Source organism: Hylaeus anthracinus, unplaced genomic scaffold (genome assembly GCF_026225885.1).
Source record: "Hylaeus anthracinus isolate JK02 unplaced genomic scaffold, UHH_iyHylAnth1.0_haploid 0, whole genome shotgun sequence".
Classification (NCBI taxonomy): Eukaryota; Metazoa; Arthropoda; class Insecta; order Hymenoptera; family Colletidae; genus Hylaeus; species Hylaeus anthracinus.
Window position 1 is genome coordinate 19,636,523 of NW_026533254.1, and position 18,540 is coordinate 19,655,062.

Sequence of the window (18,540 nt, forward strand, 5' to 3'; positions counted from 1 at the left end):
ACATTTTTGCAAAGGAAATTGTTGTTCAGAATCGTCTCAGCTACCCCCCATTTCCGGCTCCTCCCCGAGTTTTGGGACACCCTGTATAACATATCATAATCCATATAACCGTTATATTATAACGACTAGTGTCTCGATTTAAAGTAACAAGCACTTGCTAGTTACCATAGTATCCGATTAAATATTTACCGGTCGGCGAATGGTCGGTGAGCGTTGAGGACAAAAAGCCGATTAATCGGCTACCGGTTGGTAAAGTGTTGAGACGAAAATGCGAATTAAATAAATCATACGAACAGAGAACGTAAAACATAGGAAATAGGGAAATTATTTTATTACTTAAATCTAGTCGTGGTAACATTGTCGCTAAAAAACAGAGATTGCAATAAATACTTAAAATCATACTCAATAAATTATTGATATTTCATTTTGTATGAATGATATTCGATTCAACGAATATATTTTTATTTACAGAGGAAGATTGCAGTGGTTGTATAATTAATAAACCAGTACATCCTGTGACTCCTCATGTTAGACGGAGTAGAATAGGGTCTACTAAAAAGGAAAATTGATGAAAATGATCCGCAAATTGATACCGCAAAAAAACGTCGTAGAAAGGTAATAAGTTTTTACTTTGTATTCATTTAAAATATTGCATAAATATAATTTTATACTGATACAATTTTATTTCAGCCCCTGAACGAGTCGGAAGATTAAAAGACAGAAAAATATAAATCTGTAAATTAAAACAGTTTTAATTGTAGCACATCGTATAAATTTGTACACTCGGAATAATGTTTTTATATATTAACGATTAGAAATGGTTTTATCCGGTTTAAGTTATTTCTATTGTAAATATTTGTTTCAACTTTTTAATCGAAGCACGAAAATGTGTAATCTAAGTATTGTTTTAAGTATTATTTTTCAATGATACCAAATTTTTAAGTAATTGCGTATCTGTATAGTCCATAGTGTGTGTGTGTGTGTCCCTGTAGTTGCGGGTACAGGAGGTGGAGCCAGAAACCACTCACCATCTAGCGGCAGAAGTGGGAATTATGTTCAATCGCTAGGTGCTACTTGAAAATGATGAATCAGTAATGATCTGTGGGCTGTAAGTTTGACGTTTTAGGCGGAAGCAAATAACAATTAAAAGTATCGTTCCCTCTCTTATTGTTTCTTAATTCGGCAAAATGAATAGGCTTTTCGGACGGGCTAAGCCTAAAGAACCGCCTGCGAGTATTACCGATTGTATCGCTGGGGTAAGAATTCCTTTTTGACATAATACGAAGAAGGTTATGTTATAATTCACATAATTCAAGACGTATATACATTCAATGTTTTTCGTAGGTTGACAGTAGAGCAGATTCTGCTGAAAAAAAGATAGCAAAATTAGACGCGGAATTAAAGAAATACAAAGATCAAATGGTTAAAATGAGAGAAGGTCCAGCAAAAAATGCTATAAAGGCTAAAGCTTTACGAGTTCTAAAACAACGAAAAATGTATGAAGCTCAGGTAGATAATTTGCGTCAACAAGCATTTAACATGGAACAAGCAAATTATGCTACTCAAACGTTAAAAGACACTCAGACAACTGTAATCACTATGAAAGAAGGAGTTAAACAGATGCAGAAGGAATTCAAAAATATCAATATAGATCAAATCGAGGTATTTACAAAGAAATTGTTCTTTCATTGTGATATTATTTTATTTTATAATTTTGTACCGATTGATAATACATTATGTAGGATCTTCAAGATGATTTGGCAGACATGTTGGAGCAAGCAGACGAAGTACAAGAAGCAATGGGTCGCAGTTATGGTATGCCTGACATAGACGAGGATGAATTAGCTGCCGAATTAGAAGCCCTTGGAGATGATTTAGCTATAGACGAGGATGCCAGCTATTTGGATGATGCTATAAAAGCACCTAGCGCCCCTAACAAGGAACCTGGCACAGATTCTGTGAGGAATAAGGTTTGTACTTAACTCTAACCTAAACAGTGTTCGTACATTTATTTTCACCTTCAAATTTCTTTCAGGATGGTGTCTTAGTCGACGAATTTGGCTTACCGCAAATACCTGCCAGTTAAAACAATATTAAACAAAGTATTATACAAATAAAAATGAACAATATTTACCGATATGCCCAAAGATGTTAGGTCCTTTAAGGACTTTGGAATGCTTTTTTACAAAACACACATATAGGCAGCCTCTCAACTATTCTAACTGTTTCGATTATCTAACATAACTGTGTTATTACAAGTTATTTTTATTAAGTTTTACGTTGTAAATATATATAAATCAAATTAACAAAATAAATTTTTCTTATTACGAGTTTAGTAATGCATCATGGAATCGAGATTAAATTATCTTCAGCCGAGAAATATCTATTTGATTTCTATTTTGTAATTCTGCATATTGTGCCACTAAATTTGTAATTGTCTCCTTACTGTCGGTAAAATATGTTTCTTCGAAACCCTGAACTTTCGTGTAGTGATGCACATGTGCCTGTAATGTAATCTTATTATTTTCTGCTTTAGGAGGTATGCATATTATACATTGTTACCTTTCTCTTATATAATGTAGTAAATTGATTTATAATATTTTTAAACAATGATGACATCGCAGTTGAGTTTAAGAGACATAACACAGAGGCTGAGTGTCCAGCTGGAGGTATGGAACACAAACCTAATTTCATAGCTTCTCTGCTCCATTCCGTGAACTTGAATTTGTCTTGAAACCTAAGAAGGTAAATGTAATTATGCACTGTTAATTATCAAATTCAGAAGCCGATAACACGGCAAAACATACCTTTCAATATTTCGTTGTAAATCGGTCATAGAACAATTTCCTCTTGCGATATGTGCGGCACTTAGAATTACAGAACTTGACCGTAGCGGATCAACTTTAATCAACTGATTCTTTCGTGACCATGCATTGACAAACAATTCATCTTGCAATCTTAAAATTATAAATAAGGGTTTCATTATCAAATGTAATAACATTTAAGGTTGATACATACTTTGTCCCTTGCATAGTATATATCGTTGGTGCGGTTAAAGCTACCGGACTAACGCTGCTAAATATATACTGTAGCTTCGGATATGCTACAAGATTCGTTGCTATTTCATTCATATCCATATTTAAAACACCAGGAAATCTAGATCCGCTAAAGAAAATAATCGGTTATCTTTAGTCGCAAATTAATATTTTTCTTCGAGCCATTGATTACCTAGTTAAATGAAGAAGCATATTCACAACGATACTGTTCATATCTTGAAACGGTTTGCACGATACATTGTAATTTATCTGATCCATATTCTCTTTCTTATTTAATTGTGAGGCACATATGTCTAAAAGCGATGTATTTTCAATTGGAAATACGCACGTTGCGTGTTCCATAAGTTCGCGCGTCGCTAATAATGCATTATATGGAGCTGTAACAACGTCTTGCATAATTGTTGGATATATGCAAGATACTAATCTGAAAAATGCTAAATGTAAGAAAAGCATGTAGATTTTTATTTTGTAAAAGTACCTGTCCACATTAGGATAGAGGTCAGCTATCAATTTTAAGGTAGCTGTTCCTAATCCAGAACCAGTACCACCTCCAAGGGAATGCATAAATAGAAAGCCATGTAGTCGACAACATTTTTCTACTGTGCGCCTAATGCTATCCTCTAATTTATCATGATATTCTGTACCATGAGTATAATAACCTACAGCCCTAAAAATTACATTCGTGAATGTTTTTTATTAAAAATTGCAGTAGTAATTGAAACCTAAACAACCGATTACCAATTATTCCCAGATCCTGGATAATTTGTTACAATACAAGTTTCATCGAATAAATTGTTTAACGGACCTTTCTTTAATCCTGCTATAACGCTATCTTCCATATCTATTAGGATTGCCTAGATGACAAGAAATTCATGGAAACTTATTAATTTATATATTGTAGTTGATTCTTGTGTAGCAAGCAATCAAAAAGTAAACATACCCTAGCTTTAACTTTAGCTTTTTTTAAATCAGTTATAGTTTTAAAGCACTTATCATGCGAATTATCAGGTATAGAAAAAAAACTATGAAACGCATTGCATAAATCATTTGTAGTTTTACTATGGGTACGTTGTGTTTTCAGTAAATTCACGGGAGTATTCGTTGATTGTATACCATACTCGTGTAATACCAAAGGCCAAAATGCTGAACCGATTTGATTCCCGCATTGTCCAACTACAATTCGTAAAGACAGATGTAATTTATACCAAAATATATATTTCAAATCCATTTGTTTAATCGTAATTGTATACATAAAAGGAGTAATTTACAAATATTTATGCGACGAGATTACTGTAAATATAAAATAAACGTACCTTGTACCGTGATAAATTGGCTCATAAGTGTTTAAATGTCTGGACCACTAATGTTTTCGATACTATTTGCGTATTTTAATATTTACTAGGTTAAAATGTAATTTTGAATTACTGATAGACTCCCGCTATTTTTCAGTTTGTCCTGCGAAGTTTGGAACTGAAAGTAACAAACATAACTAACAGCTGTATCTCGAAGCTCGAATTTCAAATGATGCAACACTACATTCACAATGTCGTAGTCATGTGTGTTCTATGTGTATATATATATAAGTTTCTAAATTAAACGAAAGATTAGAGTAATCGGTATTTATAAGATTAACAAAATGGGCTATAGAATAGTTCAGTCATTTAGTGTAATTACATGTTTACTTTTCCTCAATTATTTTCTTACGGAATCTGCATCGACTTCGGAATCGAGTAAGTAATTCTAACCTATACATTTTGTTACAGTACATATGCCGATATAAATATTGTTAAAAAGTATAAGCTTAACAGAAAGGAAATATCATTTATCGCGTATCATAACGTTTCTTTAATTATGATACGATGTTTCTAAGACAATTAAGTTCAATATCCTTTAAGAACTCTTATTTTACAATTAATATTCTTTAGCATTATAAAATCCATTTACTTGATAACACAATAGTACTTATTATAAAATTTATTATGAAGATTGATGTTATTAATCATAAAGTTAAGTATAATATTATCGATAAGAATATCGCAAGCATACGTTGCATCCTTCTCTTGTTGTTAGAAATATTTTCTAGTGAAAATATGCTGAATTTATTTTTTTTTCTTGATGTCTTCCAGTACACTTTTTAAAACCAGGAGATGTTGTTACAAATGACAAACCTGGATTACAAATATTTTGCCACAGTGCCAATACAAAATATGTGATACATTTATGGAGAAGTTTAACCGTAAGGAATACTACCGTCCTAAGCCAAAAAGACATATTTCGAGTGCTTATTTGTTTGAAATATGTAAAACGTAGTCCCAGTTGCTCCGAAATGTATAGATATAAGTTGAGAAAAATTGGGATACGCCTTTTTGTCTCAAGACATCGAAATAACACTTTGAAATTAATCTATAATCCATAGATAAATTTATATAGCATCGTAACGATAGCATTTTATCAAATTGTAGATGCATTTAAACATAAACATAGATAATTATGATCTTTACGATGGTAAAAATCAACAAGAAGTTGTAGAAAAACACGACGATAATCAGCGATCCTGGCGTTTTAATTTGTTCGGTACAAAAAGGAGTAACAAATTGAAAATCAATCCATTCGAGGATATGTGCGTGGGCGTGTACGTGTATCCTTCTCATGTACATAAATATACAATGAGCATGACACAGACACGTGAGTGTACAGAGAAACTAATTTATTGCAAGTTTACTACGAGACTTTTAAATGCTCGTTTTCATGTTAATAGGTGTCGACATATGGAAATTAATGTTAACGATCCTAGGGATCACGATATATTGGAACGCGTACAAATTAAGCGGAAATCCATTATTTTATTATTTAAGCGGTATAATGCTTGGGATCACTACGTCGATTATAATATTAGTATATTTTGCTAGCAAATTATTACCAAGGGTAAATTATCTCGTTAACAATTTTCTGAATACCTACTTTAAATGATTTCTTTTCGTATGGTTAATACATAGATATAATTGAAGGGTAAAGTTATGTATTTGATGGTTGCCACTGGTTGGACGATGAGTTTTTATCTTCTACAAGGATTATGGGAAAATGCACATTTGATCGCAGTACAATACAAAGAATACGTCGTATGGTACATCTTAGGAACATCCCTTATAAGCTTTGTTATTTGCTATCGTTTCGGTCCTGTCACAAACCCAAGAACGAAAAAACTTATCGAATGGTTTCTCCAGGTCTGTACAACTTGTGCGTGTATTAGATAAAGCTAACGATGCAGTTTCTGAAACGCAATTTAATCCGTGGTTTCATCTGTTTATTTAGATAGGGGGATTGATTGCGATTTATTATAGCAGTTACTTTCGCGAAGCATCGTTTTTCTGTTGTATCGTAATGGTTCTCCTTTATAATTTTCCAATTATTTTAATTCGGAAAGGAAAGAATTACTGGTAAGTTTGGTTCATCGACAGTATTAACATCGTTAAGTTTGCGAAAAAAATGTTGCGAGAGGATTAATAGCAAAGAAAAATAAGTTTCTACCGAACAAAACTAACGGGATCAATGTTCCTTCTTTTGATTTATCGTTTGTATTCTTTTTAAACAGTTTAATGTTTGTTGCGTAAACATTGTTTAAATATCATTAATTAAAAATTCATTATTATAAACTGTAATAATATTCTTATTTCTTATACTTTGTATTTGTGATAATAAAGTAAATTGGATTTATTTATATTATACATAGATGTATGTAGTTAGTAGTAGTAGTAGTAGTAGTAGTAGTAGTAGTTTGAAAAATCGGACGCGTATTTATACGTATGTATGAATGTATGTGTACCTGTTTGAAATCAGGAAGAATATGTTTCCTGAAAGGAGAAAGTTATTAACCGAGGATCAATATCGTAAAGAAGGTATAAGGGAAACTAATAAAGCGTTAAACGAGCTGAAAGGATATTGTTCTAGTCCCGAATGTAATCCGTGGAAAACAGTTCTAAGATTAAAGGATCCCATAAGGTTTTTGTATAGAAATATTTTACGAGCCGAAGAACAAGTTACAATCGAACATGCTCGTTACGCGCATCTTAACTGAAATGCACGTATTTTTAGGTTTGCCAAGTTTATGGAAGGTGAATCGCATTTGTCGGATGACGAGTCGCGAGACCACGATGCCGAGATCACAAGAATTATAGAGGAGTGCGAATATACGGACGACGAAGATGATTACTGACGAAATTTCCGTAGAACATATTCGCGTAAAACCTATATCGACAAATACAAATTCGAGTACCACGTTTTACCACGGAATACATGCATACACGCAACGGCGTCTAGTGCATTTTCATTACTTTATTGTAAATGATCATTGTGTCTTTAATCAGGATAATTATTACTATGTTAACGTGTTGAATGTCTTTTGAAAAATAAAATTGTTGAGTGTAATTCTCGTTGCTAACGCTGTTTAGCATCGAAAGTATTTAGTGTATACGATAAACAATTTCGATCGATAAACGAGAACAGCCGCAAATTAAATAGTCGTTGATTGGGCTCACAGTTTGTTGCTATCTTATTCTTGATGATGCATCGCAAACGCAGCTCCAATTATATTTTCAGGAATAAGATTTCAGGAATAAGACTCGGAGAAAATAAAATTTCCATTAATTAATTAATGTTTCATAGCAGGAAAGGAATGAATTGACAGATTCGTCATTGTTCGCAGATAGGAATACGTTCGAACACACGTTCTCGTTTACTTCTCGCAACTACATCCCAGACGAGACGTTTTCGTGCCAACGGGTAGAAACGTCGCGTCGCACGAAGACCCTTTTTTCGCAAACTTTCCACCGCGAGATAAGCGAGAAAAAGCGAAAGCTTTGTTCAAGGAACAGGATGTGGGTCAGCAGTAATCATCGGGAGTCCCTTTTACCCTTTTCTCCTCTTCCTGGTGGATGTACAGAATAGAAGCAGGACAGTGTTTGTCGCACGAGCAACGACCGTTCGTTTGTTTTCCTTGGAGCTTTCCGCTTTCCGCTTTCCGCTTCCCGTTTTCCGCTTTCTTTCCATTTTGGTTGGGCTGCTTTCCGCAAGCACACCAGCAGGGTTATTACTTCCCCCGCAAACAACTTGCTCGTCCTGGAAAATCACGGAACGCGTGCATCTACGCTTTTGCTTTTCGCAACATTTTGTCATACCACTCGGTCGCTAGTCTGCCCTCGTTGGTCGTTTTATCAACACGCTCTACTACCTGCCGAACAATTCTCTACATATACGACATCTTTCTTATTTCAGCCATCGTTAGAAGCTAGAGATTCAAGAGAAGAGTTCGTACCGTCCAAGAGACACGGTCAAGTTGTCCACCTACCGGCTATAGAATGTCTGAAACTCAGCGATTCGGATGGAGGAGACTTTGGGTTCGGAGATGCAATTGCTCTGCACCCGCGTAGATAAGAGGTTCGCATACTTGGCATTTCATTTAACGGCAAGACACGCCTCGAATCACTATTAACGCCGTGCGCAGACTCTCGACCAGCCAGTGCGTACGTACGCGTTTGCTTTCTCCGATGTTCGGCAAATTGTCATCAGCCGGCAAACAACACCGACAGGTGGTCCTCAATCGGACACCTTGCAAAAAGCTTCGACTTGAGCATCGACGATCGACGCGTATGCATGCGGCTTCGGTGCATTCGCTCGATTGATCATATTGGATTACAAATTGCCAAGGAACGTCCACGGATTACGAACCACGTTCGCGCACAAACGGTAACAAGTTTTGCCTTTCCTTTCGGCAGCTGAATCTTCCTTAGAATTTAATTAGCTAGCGTTTCGAACGAACATCACCTTCTCGAAAATTGATCAAACTCTGTAATTAATATTCCAGAACGATAGATGGTCGTTTTTCACTTTGAGAAACAAAAAGTTAACGTAGCTTGCAACAGCTGTCTAACGGCGACTCTTGTTCGCTCCGACTTTGACTTTGGAGTTTCGGTAAAAGCACTTTCGACATTTACGTTTGTAAATACGTATTCCAAAGATTTCATCTAAGCGCATTCCGACCCGACAATTTATCGAAAATTGTACGAGAATATTTTGTAAGAGCGTGCTATATCGAGAAGTAAATTGTGCGCTCGGTCGAGCGGCCCGAGGAAGCCACGTGATCGGCAGGTGGGATTGGTGGCGGTCCAAAGGGCAGAAGCAAGATCAATAAGAAAAAGACTGGTTTTCCGTGATGCATGGCGCACCTGCTCTCCGAAGCGACAGAAACAAGGAGAGCGGTGGATCCGATCTCGTTCGCGATTCTTTACCAGAAATCTCGAGCTTTGCCGGTTGACGGATCGAGATTATTTTCTTACGTATCGAAAAATCCATCGCACTAACGCGTTCGCCAGGAATCTTGACGACGGTAAAATTTTCAACGAATATTTCACCCTATGCAAAAGCGATTGCATTTACGTTGTTCCTTACCTCGTTATCGTCTTACCATTAACGTCGACGTTACTTTATACGCGAAATCTTCGCTTTTAATCTCGGACGAAAAGGAAGATGGAAAGAAGGGTGGAGGTTGCGAACGACCGAAGGAAAAGGAACACGCGTTCCTTCGCGGAAAGAATATTTTCTTCCAAGCGACGGTGATTCATAGCGACGAGAGAATAAGAGATGGGAAATTGGCTGACCCAGCAGCGAAACGACGTAGGTCTCCGTGTCCAAGTTTCTTGTTCGCGCTACGCGTTTCAAACAACCGACGCTGTGCATCCAATTATACGGGCGAGTGCATCGGTAGATTCAGCCAACCGCGTTACAGACCGTGAGCGTAACCTTCGTTTCTCCTACGAACTGTTGTTGAACCGGCTTGTGAAAGATAATTACTAATTTCTTTCAAGATTTGTTCCTAATCGAGGAACGCTGGTTTTTATTAGTAGTTTAATCGTCGTATATCCGCGTTTGTCAAAGTTTGTGTCATTTAAACGCGATTCCGAATTTCCGATAGAGTCGACCGGTGCGAGCGTGTGGCTTAACCGATCATAATCGCGCGCGACCCCCCAAAGAAAGAAAGCTGGGCCCTCGAGAGACCTCTCGAGGGACCGGAAGGGTCTGGCCAAGACCCCAGCGCGTGCCATCTGCCGACTAGTTGTTCGGGTATCGGTCGTTCTTTGCTGGTTGCTACGAAATAGCCACTGCAGCCTTTTAAATCGACTAATTCGGCAATCTCGTCGTCGCGTCGCGTCGCGTCGCGTCGCATCGGTCAGCTGCATTGTCGACGGCCTTTTCGAATTGACGTCTCTTTCGAGTCGATTTAGAATCTCGTGCAATTTCATCGGATACTTTTCTTAAATTCTCGCAGCCGTTATACTTTTGCAAATCGTCCCGTTCGTTGGGATAGGTAAGCTATTACGAGCAACAAAGGATTCGCATTCGTTTCTAGCGCCACTTTTAATAATTCGCGTAAGCACGATCGATTTTACTCGTTCTATTGTTGCGCAGCCGGAGAAGCGAACTGAACTCCGTCTCGGAATACGTTTTCATCGTGGAATTCTATTAACGTCACCAGATATCCTGAAAATGACAATAACAAGGAAGACCACGTGAACGTAGCGAATTTAGTCTCCTTTTCAATCTTGTACAGAAACGTTATCGACGATACCTTTGCGGAGTGGCAGTTTACGTTTGTCGATGTCAATTGGATATACCCCAATCGTAGATCATACCCATCACCTACATCGGTGGAATGGTAATAGCATTAAAAAAGGACCTTTGTGCCAATCAACCGACCGCTCTCCCTTCGGGACCAACGACGATTGCATCGAACTTTGAAACATTAATAGCCAGAAAAGTAAATAATGCAGCTCTTTGACCAGTCACCCTTGCCAACTACCTGCTCTCGCATCGTATGCGAAATATAGCGGATCTGTTTCATAAAGATGGGAATATATGCTTGCGAAACATTAAACGATATTTGAATGTACGTAGATCCGAAACGCTGGAGGTTGTCGAACGTTGAACTCGAGCCTCGATAGAAAGGGTAACTCGTCGTAGCCACCGTGTTCATATATTTTCAGCTTCGTATCTCCACTCGACGGTGCCCACAAGAAACCGTGAATAAAGATCACGCTTTCTCGGATCGTGACCTACGGAAACTCGATTCATGCAAATCCATATCAAGACGGATAATCGTTGGTAGAGACAGAACAAAGCAGTCAGCAGATCGATGCAATTTGTCATCGCGGGAGAAGCCGTTCGATCGAGGTCCTCTCGATCCTCTCGTTTCGAGGTACGATGGGAACTTGGGAACAACCTGTGCGTGTGCGTGTGCGTGTGCCTGTGAGAGAGAGGAGAGGAGAGGAGAGGAGAGGTGAGGAGAGGAGAGGTGAGGTTAAAGGTCACCGATCTTGCCACGGACTCGCAACCAAGAGTCTCTCACGACTCTGACCCTCATTACCACACAATTACTTCCTTTCCTTCGAGTAATGGCGTTCAGCCGTGATCCTGGAATTTTCAGAGGTCCTCTGAAATTCCGCGTCAACGGACTGCCGCTATAGCCTTCTTTCTTAGCTACGAGTTTCCTCCTCGCGTTTCACCGTTTCTACTTACTCTCTCGAAGCTTCGATGTTTCCCAGAGGGATAAACTTAACTCGTTTCGTACTTTATCGTCGAGGTACAAGTTTCCTACGTCGTTGTGTAAATGTCTTGTTGTTCTTTGCATTAAGTAGCGACCAAACGTTTAATTGTTACGTTACTCGAACGCGTAACGTTTCATCGTCCAAAGTCTCGGTATCGTTTGGACGAGGTCGAGTTTGCGACTTTGTCGGAGAGACCGTCGATTACAGGAAGGAAGGGAGGGAGGGCTAGCTGGCAAAGTAAGCCAGGGTAAACGTTATTAGAAATAGATACCCTACGGGTAAATGCACGCTTTCGGGGATGATTTAATAACGGGTTGGTCGAAGCTCGATCGGAACGTTCTTCCACGGTGTACTGGAAAAGGGTGCAGTATTTCCAAGAATTTAATCGATACTCGATACTCGAATGAATCCTCGCACACTCACGGAACACAGTTTCATCCGTTTAGTAAAGGATTCGAGAAACGTTTCAATTTTGTTGCGAATACCTTTTGCAGCATTACATTAAATAACATGAAATATTTGGACGCATTAAAAAAATAAAAATACATATTAAACGAGCGCAGCTCGATTTCTACAGGGGTCCGTACCATTTCCAATTGGAAATTCTGTGCGACGGCGCGTGTATGTTATCGGGTTCGCCATCTGACCCGGCTTCTCTCCTGTCTGGTGTTAATGAACCAAGGACGTAGAATACACGCGCGCTGCACAGGACACGCTGATATAATACAGTCTGATTTTGGATAGGAGCGCGACTGTCGGTTACCCGTATCCGTACAGACGTACGCGTATCCATGGGTTCGGTCGAGTAACGGTAATCGAGTCAAGAATCGAATTAGACGGAAGTCATCGTAGCGTTAGAGAGAGATTTAATTTTCAATTAGCATCGAACAAGTATGCGCGCAAACGAAATCTCTCGACATTACGCGACTGTTAACAGGACCATTAAGAACCGCTGAAAGGAGAAAAAGAAAGCGGCGGCACGCAAATGGGAGGGAAACAGGAATAAAGAAGAGCACGACGAGTCATTTATCCATCGACCGCTACGCACGGCACGCAATTTTTCCTCTTGCCGCGATCCATTCTGCAAGAGTGAGTCTCGACGACAAGTGCCGGCACTTTATACTCAACCGTACTACTCGCGTTGCGTCATTTAGAACAGCAACCGAGAGTAATTTTGCTAAAACGTTCGTGGAACGTAACCGAGTTCGCTGTATCCGTTACGAATCAGGTCGCATTCTTTTTCAAAAGCCCAACACTCGAAGAATGAACAACGAATGCTAATAGTCGGACGCTTACCTTGTTCAACGTCGATGCGTTTAAGTTTGCTTTCGTTCGGAAGACTCGTTTCTATTAAAACGGACGAGTGCGTGCGTTGGTCGGACGCAGGAAAAGAACGAACACGTTTGCGTTCGAACTAAGCGCCGTTTGTTTTAGTGCCACCATGTCGAGAACTCGTAAATTGAAAAAGTTTGCGACGATGCTTCACCGTCTAGTCGAGTAGTTCACCGCCGCGATTACGCCATTTTCCACTCGCGTGTGCCGCAATGCTTCGTATTTCAGCCGTACACCAACCAACGATCATTGAAATCCCTGAACGTGTAATTGTAAAACAGTCGATCGAAAAAAATGATGTCGATAAAAGTAACGAGGTGCGGAAGTTACAGCGTTATCGAGAACGTAACCGAGCAACTGTTGGTTTTTATTCGCGAATACGAGATTACGGCGATACCGTTGTAAATCCCAACCGTATTGTTCGATGAACGTAAACATGGTAAAACCGGTCGTTTCTGTACCTATTGTAGCTATGCATTTATATGCTATATTCGCGGTACAATAGGCTGCACTTTGTATGCTTTGAATGCTGCTCTGTACTTAATTACCTACTTGCGCTTCTTCGCCTGATACAAGTGTACTAAACCAGAGTATGCAATTGTCATGAAAAAAAAAGTACGCACGGCAACAGATCAAGAACAGCTTGGACTTTTCAAAAGCAGATACCGTCGCTATATGTACGTGTAATGTATGTACAGGGTGTCCCAAAAGTCGGGGAGGAGCCGGAAAGGGGGGGGTAGCTGAGACGATTCTGAACAACAATTTCCTTTGCAAAAATGTCGGAAGAGGCTTCGTTAAGGAGATATTAAGAGAAAACCTCGACCAATCAGAGCGCGCGTAGACCGTTGGAGCGGCCGCGGTAGCGAAGGCTACGCGCTGGCGGCCGCGCTTGTACGCGAACAAGAGACTCGACGTGCATCGAAGGACATTGACGCTGCCGCCTAGCGCGTAGCCTTCGCTACCGCGGCCGCTCCAACGGTCTACACGCGCTCTGATTGGTCGGGGTTTTCGGTTAATATCTCCTTAACGAAGCCCCATCCGACATTTTTGCAAAGGAAATTGTCGTTCAGAATCGACTCAGCTACCCCCCATTTCCGGCTCCTCCCCGACTTTCCGGACACCCTGTATATCGATAGGGGTTTACAAAGAACGTCCTTCAATTAAATCATACCGATTTCTATAGAAGTTGGCGTACATGTAGAGTCTACATTGTAGACTATCGAAAAAACGTGATACGCATAACAGGTATTATATATGCAAAGTGGTTAGATTGATACGTTACTCGTAATTTTGATAGAAATAAAAATTGTCGTATATGTGGCGTTAGCGCGACACGACGCAACGGAAGACGCCGCGAACGGATGGTACTATAATAAATTGAAAGCAGGTCTGAACCACCGCCGACCGGTGGGTTTCTAAGCAATTCGATTATACGTAGATCCCCTTGTTATCCGTGAAATAAAAACTAAGGAAAAGAAAGTCGATAAAATAGTTGAAGCGGTGGTTGTCAGGGTGCGAGGAGAAGTTCTGTAGCTCGGCAAACGATGGCGGGGTAGGAAAGGTGGGAGAAACCAATCAGAGGGTCGCGTGCGCGACGCAGATGCGCGCTACATTCGGTACGAGTCGCCGGGTTGCTCAGAGCGAGCGCGGACGTTGAGAGTGTCCCGTCGCGTCGCGTCGCGTTGTGTCGTATCGTAATCCTTGGCCCTTTTCGCTCCGAATCCTTTTTTGTTCGAGACGGTGCTCGTCGCGAGTGTTCCGTGAATACTTGGCCCGGACAAACAGTTTTCTCGTTGACAGAATCTCGATCGAAAATACCCGTACCTCGTTGCTCCGAATCGTGGAAGCTTTCGGGATAGAGCACGATTGACAGTGCATGCTAGTGAAACGTGCAGCAATCGTTCCCAACGTTGAAAGTTTCTCGTAATAACCGAACATGATCGATCAAACTACGTGTCAAGGACATGGGAAATCTGTGTCGCGTTCGCTAGTCGCCGGTGGTGCCGATGTACAAGTGCGAATTCGAGCAACGTAAATAGTAAACGTAGTACTCCGTTGTGTACCTTCCAGTAGTGCCGTGTCGAGTTGTTGATCAGTCGTTTTTGTAAATAGACCGAAAGCATCTGGTGAGAATGTAAAACTCTGTACGAATTAGTGTTATCGCGAGTGTTAGTATGCTGTAGTTTCGCGAATTTGACTTTACTCGAGGCACCTATGAGCACCGAAAGCCGCCAAAGCTGAGCTCAGGATTGGCTGCGGAAAGGTAAGCCATTATTTGTTATAATCGACGAGTCGCGATGCCAAAGGGCCGAGTACGTAAACCACGCTTAAACGTATTCGCGAGTACGGGCAATTTCTATATCGTCGAATCGCAAAGACGAAACAAGCTCCTTACGAGCCCTTGGTTCTCGATGCATCGAATTTCCAATACAGCTAGACGGTAAGGTACGCGAGTCGAATATCGAGATCGACGTACACTCGAAGCGTAAGAAATGCGAGAACGTAGAGTACACGGATACGTAATCGACGAAGAGGCAGTGTTGGCAATGTTGGCAATGTTGGCAATGTTGGCAAATGTTAGCGCGACAGCGATTACATAGAACTTGTAAGCCGCTCTATTTTTCACGAAACAAAATGCCGCGATCGTGACTCGAGTACGGGACTCGAGTATCGTAAAACTGGGCGCATAATTAAGATCGATAGCTCGAGATTAGATCCTGTAGAACGTTGCGGGTGTAAAGTAGCAAGGAGTCGATCGAGTGCTGCGGGAGAAAACGCTTTGTCCGAGGAAGGATCAAATAGCGCTACTTTGCTCTTCCATCGAGTCGATATCGATGTCGCGATACGTATAAAAGTAACGTAAGAATTTTCAAATGATACATAACGACACCTATTGTTTGCTTCTACGAATATACACGTACGCGTATACCGCACGCCGAGAACGTTTGCTAATTCAGGTAAACAAACCGTAAGGTCAATTGGCCGGATTCGATTGTTGATATCAAGTACAATGTGATAACATGACCGCAAGAAAAAATAAAAACAGAAGATGGAGACGAATACGGTGTCACTATGATGTAAAAGTGTTCAACCTTGATTTCGCGTCTGTAAAATTGCGACTATCGATATTTTAAAAACTAAAGGTGAGCCATGAAAGAGATCGATCGACATACTAAGGCTGTTTAGCCATCGCACACATTCTTGTGACACAATTTTGTTTCGCTACCGAGGTACGGTATGGGTTAATGTGGAAAATATCACTGCTACGAAGTCGTCTATTTGGAATATCGAAATTCAAAAGTTCTAGCATCCTCTAGCATCCTGGGACATACAATTTGACTGTTAATTATTTTAAAAAGTAGTATTATATCAGCTGCGGTTCCGCGCTGCTTAACACTTTATTTACCGGGAGCCTATTTATAGGCTTTTTGATTCCAGTATCAAGGTTTTTTGAATTTATTTACTGTGTTCATGGTTAATGGATGCTGGAGGAATTATTGTTAGCCTAGATTGGCATATTCTACTGTAGAAAATTCTTTTTAAATTAAAGGCTGTTTCTAAATAGCCCGGTAGAAGATAAAGTGTTAAGCGCGTGCATTCGCATAGTGCAAAGTATATTATCATATTCATGGTTCGCGATATCCATGGGTGTCCCTACCTTGTACGAAACGTGGCTCAAGAATTTATGCTGGACGCCTTAAAAAATGTTCGTAAGGCCAACTTGTATTTATATTTATCCAGAAAAGATGGTAGAGCGACGCGCGCGACTTATTCCCGCACGACCGTGGACGATTTAATCATAAATCCGTCGCTTGCAACTTCCCCATCGTATTTGCCGTCTGTATTAGATTAAGGTACATTGTAAGTTCTCTCGTTGTAAACTGGATTAGTTTGAGGTTACATACGAAAACCGTTTACTAAAATTCCGTGTTGCGTAACCGACACCTTCGCCTACGAGAAACGAAAACATACGGTGTTTACTCTTTTTATACGGATTCCTTGTAAACAGATTTTCATAATCTCGATTAACCTTTGCTCGCTTTTGCACGATCGATTAATTTCTATCGAATCGGTCGGTTTAGACGGTTGACTTTACGCGTTTACGGACGACGCGACGTCGACGCCAACGCCGACGTAACGGCCGTATCGAACACTGATAATTACCGCCGTTTACTCTCGTGAAAGTCACCATACCGTAAACTTCTCTTAGCTCATTCATCCTTACCGTGTTGCGTAATAATTGCTGCTTCTGCTGGCACGTGCCACGCGCGTATATTACCGGTCCCGGTTCGCACAGAATTCGTTCGAATGACCAAGAATCGCGCGTCTACACGCGATCCAATCCGACTAACGACGCTTTGGCGTGACGAGCTCTCGTAACGTTACGTTAATTTATCTACGTCGAGACGTTTCTTTTATCCCGTCATCGCCACGGTTTCGTGTCCCCTTAACCATGGAATTTACGATTTCTCTTCGTTTCGAGAGATCCACTCGATCGCTTAACGATCCAGATTGAATTTTGTACGGAACGCTGGTACGGCTTTTTTTTTTTTTTTTTAATAGAGAAAAGCGGACGGTGTTAACCGGACTATAACGAACGATTTTCGGTACGCGTGCTTTCGTTCTGATATCGGAGGCTAGTATCGAGTTGAACGAGGGCTGAAGACGGTGCTTTCCTCGCGGACCTGATGATATTTACCACCCTTGCCCTATCTCGAAGAATACAGCTATGCAGGTCGCGTATATTAAAGAATGTCGTGGAAGAGACTCGTTGATAGGTTACACCGTTACTTAGGAAAAGTCGCTCTAGGTCTCCTTTCACGTTTTCCCCCTTGCTTTTTCTTCGCATATACTGCCACCTTATCGCTGAAAATGATAAGAGTTTGTCGTCTCGCGGGACAAACGGAATCGAAACTTGTTGTAATTATTAACGTTACTATAGTTATCGACAGTTGGATAAAAGCCTCTCGAAAGTGTGCCACGACACGTCTTTGGCAAGAAATTTGCCAAAAACGATCGTTCGAATGCGGGTCTTGCAAATTGGGTTCGAAGCGTGTCCGATGGCCTCGGACGTGACGCGAAATTAAATTTGATTTAGGACCATTTCGAGTGGCTGATTCCACGGAAGCTTCCGGCTTTTGTTGACGCGTATCCTGTAGCGGATGTAGGTTACGACCTCGTATAACTCTTTTTCGCTGGCTTGGTGCTCGCGAAGCATGTCGTTTTCGGGTCATGCGATACTGTTTATTGATTCCGGAAATTAGTTTTCACGTCGGTCGTTTTCTCTAACTTATACAACCACCGCCCCCTTCATTCTCGTTCTAGTTGCTAAGAAATGTTCCGAGTGCGCGATACTCGTTTCGCAACTGTAAAGAATTGTTTGCTAGGCTATTAGTTTGGTTTCGCGGATGAATTACAAGCGGATCGCTCGTTGGAAGCCGATTTTTTCGTGGTCGAGTGCGCAGTCAGCCGGCCGCGGATCCGATGCGAAATAGGTCGAGGATTCTTAAAGAAACGGCGATTGCACTCGATCGTCGTCCAACGCCATTCTAACC

The 18,540-nt window shown here is 40.5% G+C and overlaps 4 protein-coding genes across 15 annotated transcripts in view; 3 read left to right on the forward strand and 1 right to left on the reverse strand.

Moving 5' to 3' along the window:
• Window positions 1-454: 454 nt before the first annotated feature.
• Window positions 455-2,335, forward strand: LOC128896314 (charged multivesicular body protein 5). The gene is made up of 5 exons (XM_054159610.1): window positions 455-615; window positions 691-1,256; window positions 1,345-1,662; window positions 1,743-1,970; window positions 2,036-2,335. Exons 2-5 carry the CDS (start codon window positions 1,188-1,190, stop codon window positions 2,084-2,086), a joined length of 666 nt encoding a protein of 221 aa, XP_054015585.1. The 5' UTR covers window positions 455-615; window positions 691-1,187; the 3' UTR covers window positions 2,087-2,335.
• A 13-nt stretch (window positions 2,336-2,348) lies between these two features.
• Window positions 2,349-16,776, reverse strand: LOC128896308 (tubulin epsilon chain-like). 6 transcript variants are annotated; one of them, XM_054159602.1, is made up of 10 exons: window positions 16,644-16,776; window positions 4,370-4,526; window positions 3,997-4,229; window positions 3,795-3,910; window positions 3,535-3,723; window positions 3,229-3,480; window positions 3,019-3,165; window positions 2,808-2,957; window positions 2,563-2,737; window positions 2,349-2,504 (listed from the first exon to the last, which is right to left on the reverse strand). In XM_054159602.1, the coding sequence occupies exons 2-10, from the start codon at window positions 4,392-4,394 to the stop codon at window positions 2,358-2,360; spliced, it is 1,434 nt and encodes a 477-aa protein (XP_054015577.1). In that variant the 5' UTR covers window positions 4,395-4,526; window positions 16,644-16,776; the 3' UTR covers window positions 2,349-2,357. The 6 variants fall into 6 exon arrangements, with proteins under 6 accessions (XP_054015577.1, XP_054015573.1, XP_054015574.1 ...); XM_054159598.1 differs by having other exon boundaries at window positions 3,229-3,723; window positions 16,644-16,775; XM_054159599.1 differs by lacking the exon at window positions 16,644-16,776 and adding an exon at window positions 12,950-13,643 and having other exon boundaries at window positions 3,229-3,723.
• On the forward strand, window positions 4,556-7,590 carry LOC128896311 (nuclear envelope integral membrane protein). Of its 3 annotated transcripts, XM_054159606.1 has the most exons (8): window positions 4,570-4,786; window positions 5,183-5,292; window positions 5,519-5,741; window positions 5,815-5,981; window positions 6,065-6,280; window positions 6,369-6,493; window positions 6,894-7,055; window positions 7,149-7,590. In XM_054159606.1, the coding sequence occupies exons 1-8, from the start codon at window positions 4,693-4,695 to the stop codon at window positions 7,267-7,269; spliced, it is 1,218 nt and encodes a 405-aa protein (XP_054015581.1). In that variant the 5' UTR covers window positions 4,570-4,692; the 3' UTR covers window positions 7,270-7,590. The 3 variants fall into 3 exon arrangements, with proteins under 3 accessions (XP_054015582.1, XP_054015581.1, XP_054015583.1); XM_054159607.1 differs by lacking the exon at window positions 6,894-7,055 and having other exon boundaries at window positions 4,556-4,786; XM_054159608.1 differs by lacking the exon at window positions 5,183-5,292 and having other exon boundaries at window positions 4,646-4,786.
• Window positions 8,780-18,540, forward strand: part of LOC128896294 (protein tincar) — a 57,819-nt gene continuing 48,058 nt past the window's right edge. For 2 of the 5 annotated variants that reach the window (XM_054159565.1, XM_054159567.1), the window contains exon 1: window positions 14,495-15,248. The gene's annotated coding sequence lies outside the window, so the exon portion shown is untranslated. Of the gene's footprint in view, window positions 8,799-14,494; window positions 15,249-18,540 lie in introns of those variants that run through there. The other 3 variants (XM_054159566.1, XM_054159568.1, XM_054159569.1) reach the window with 3 other exon arrangements.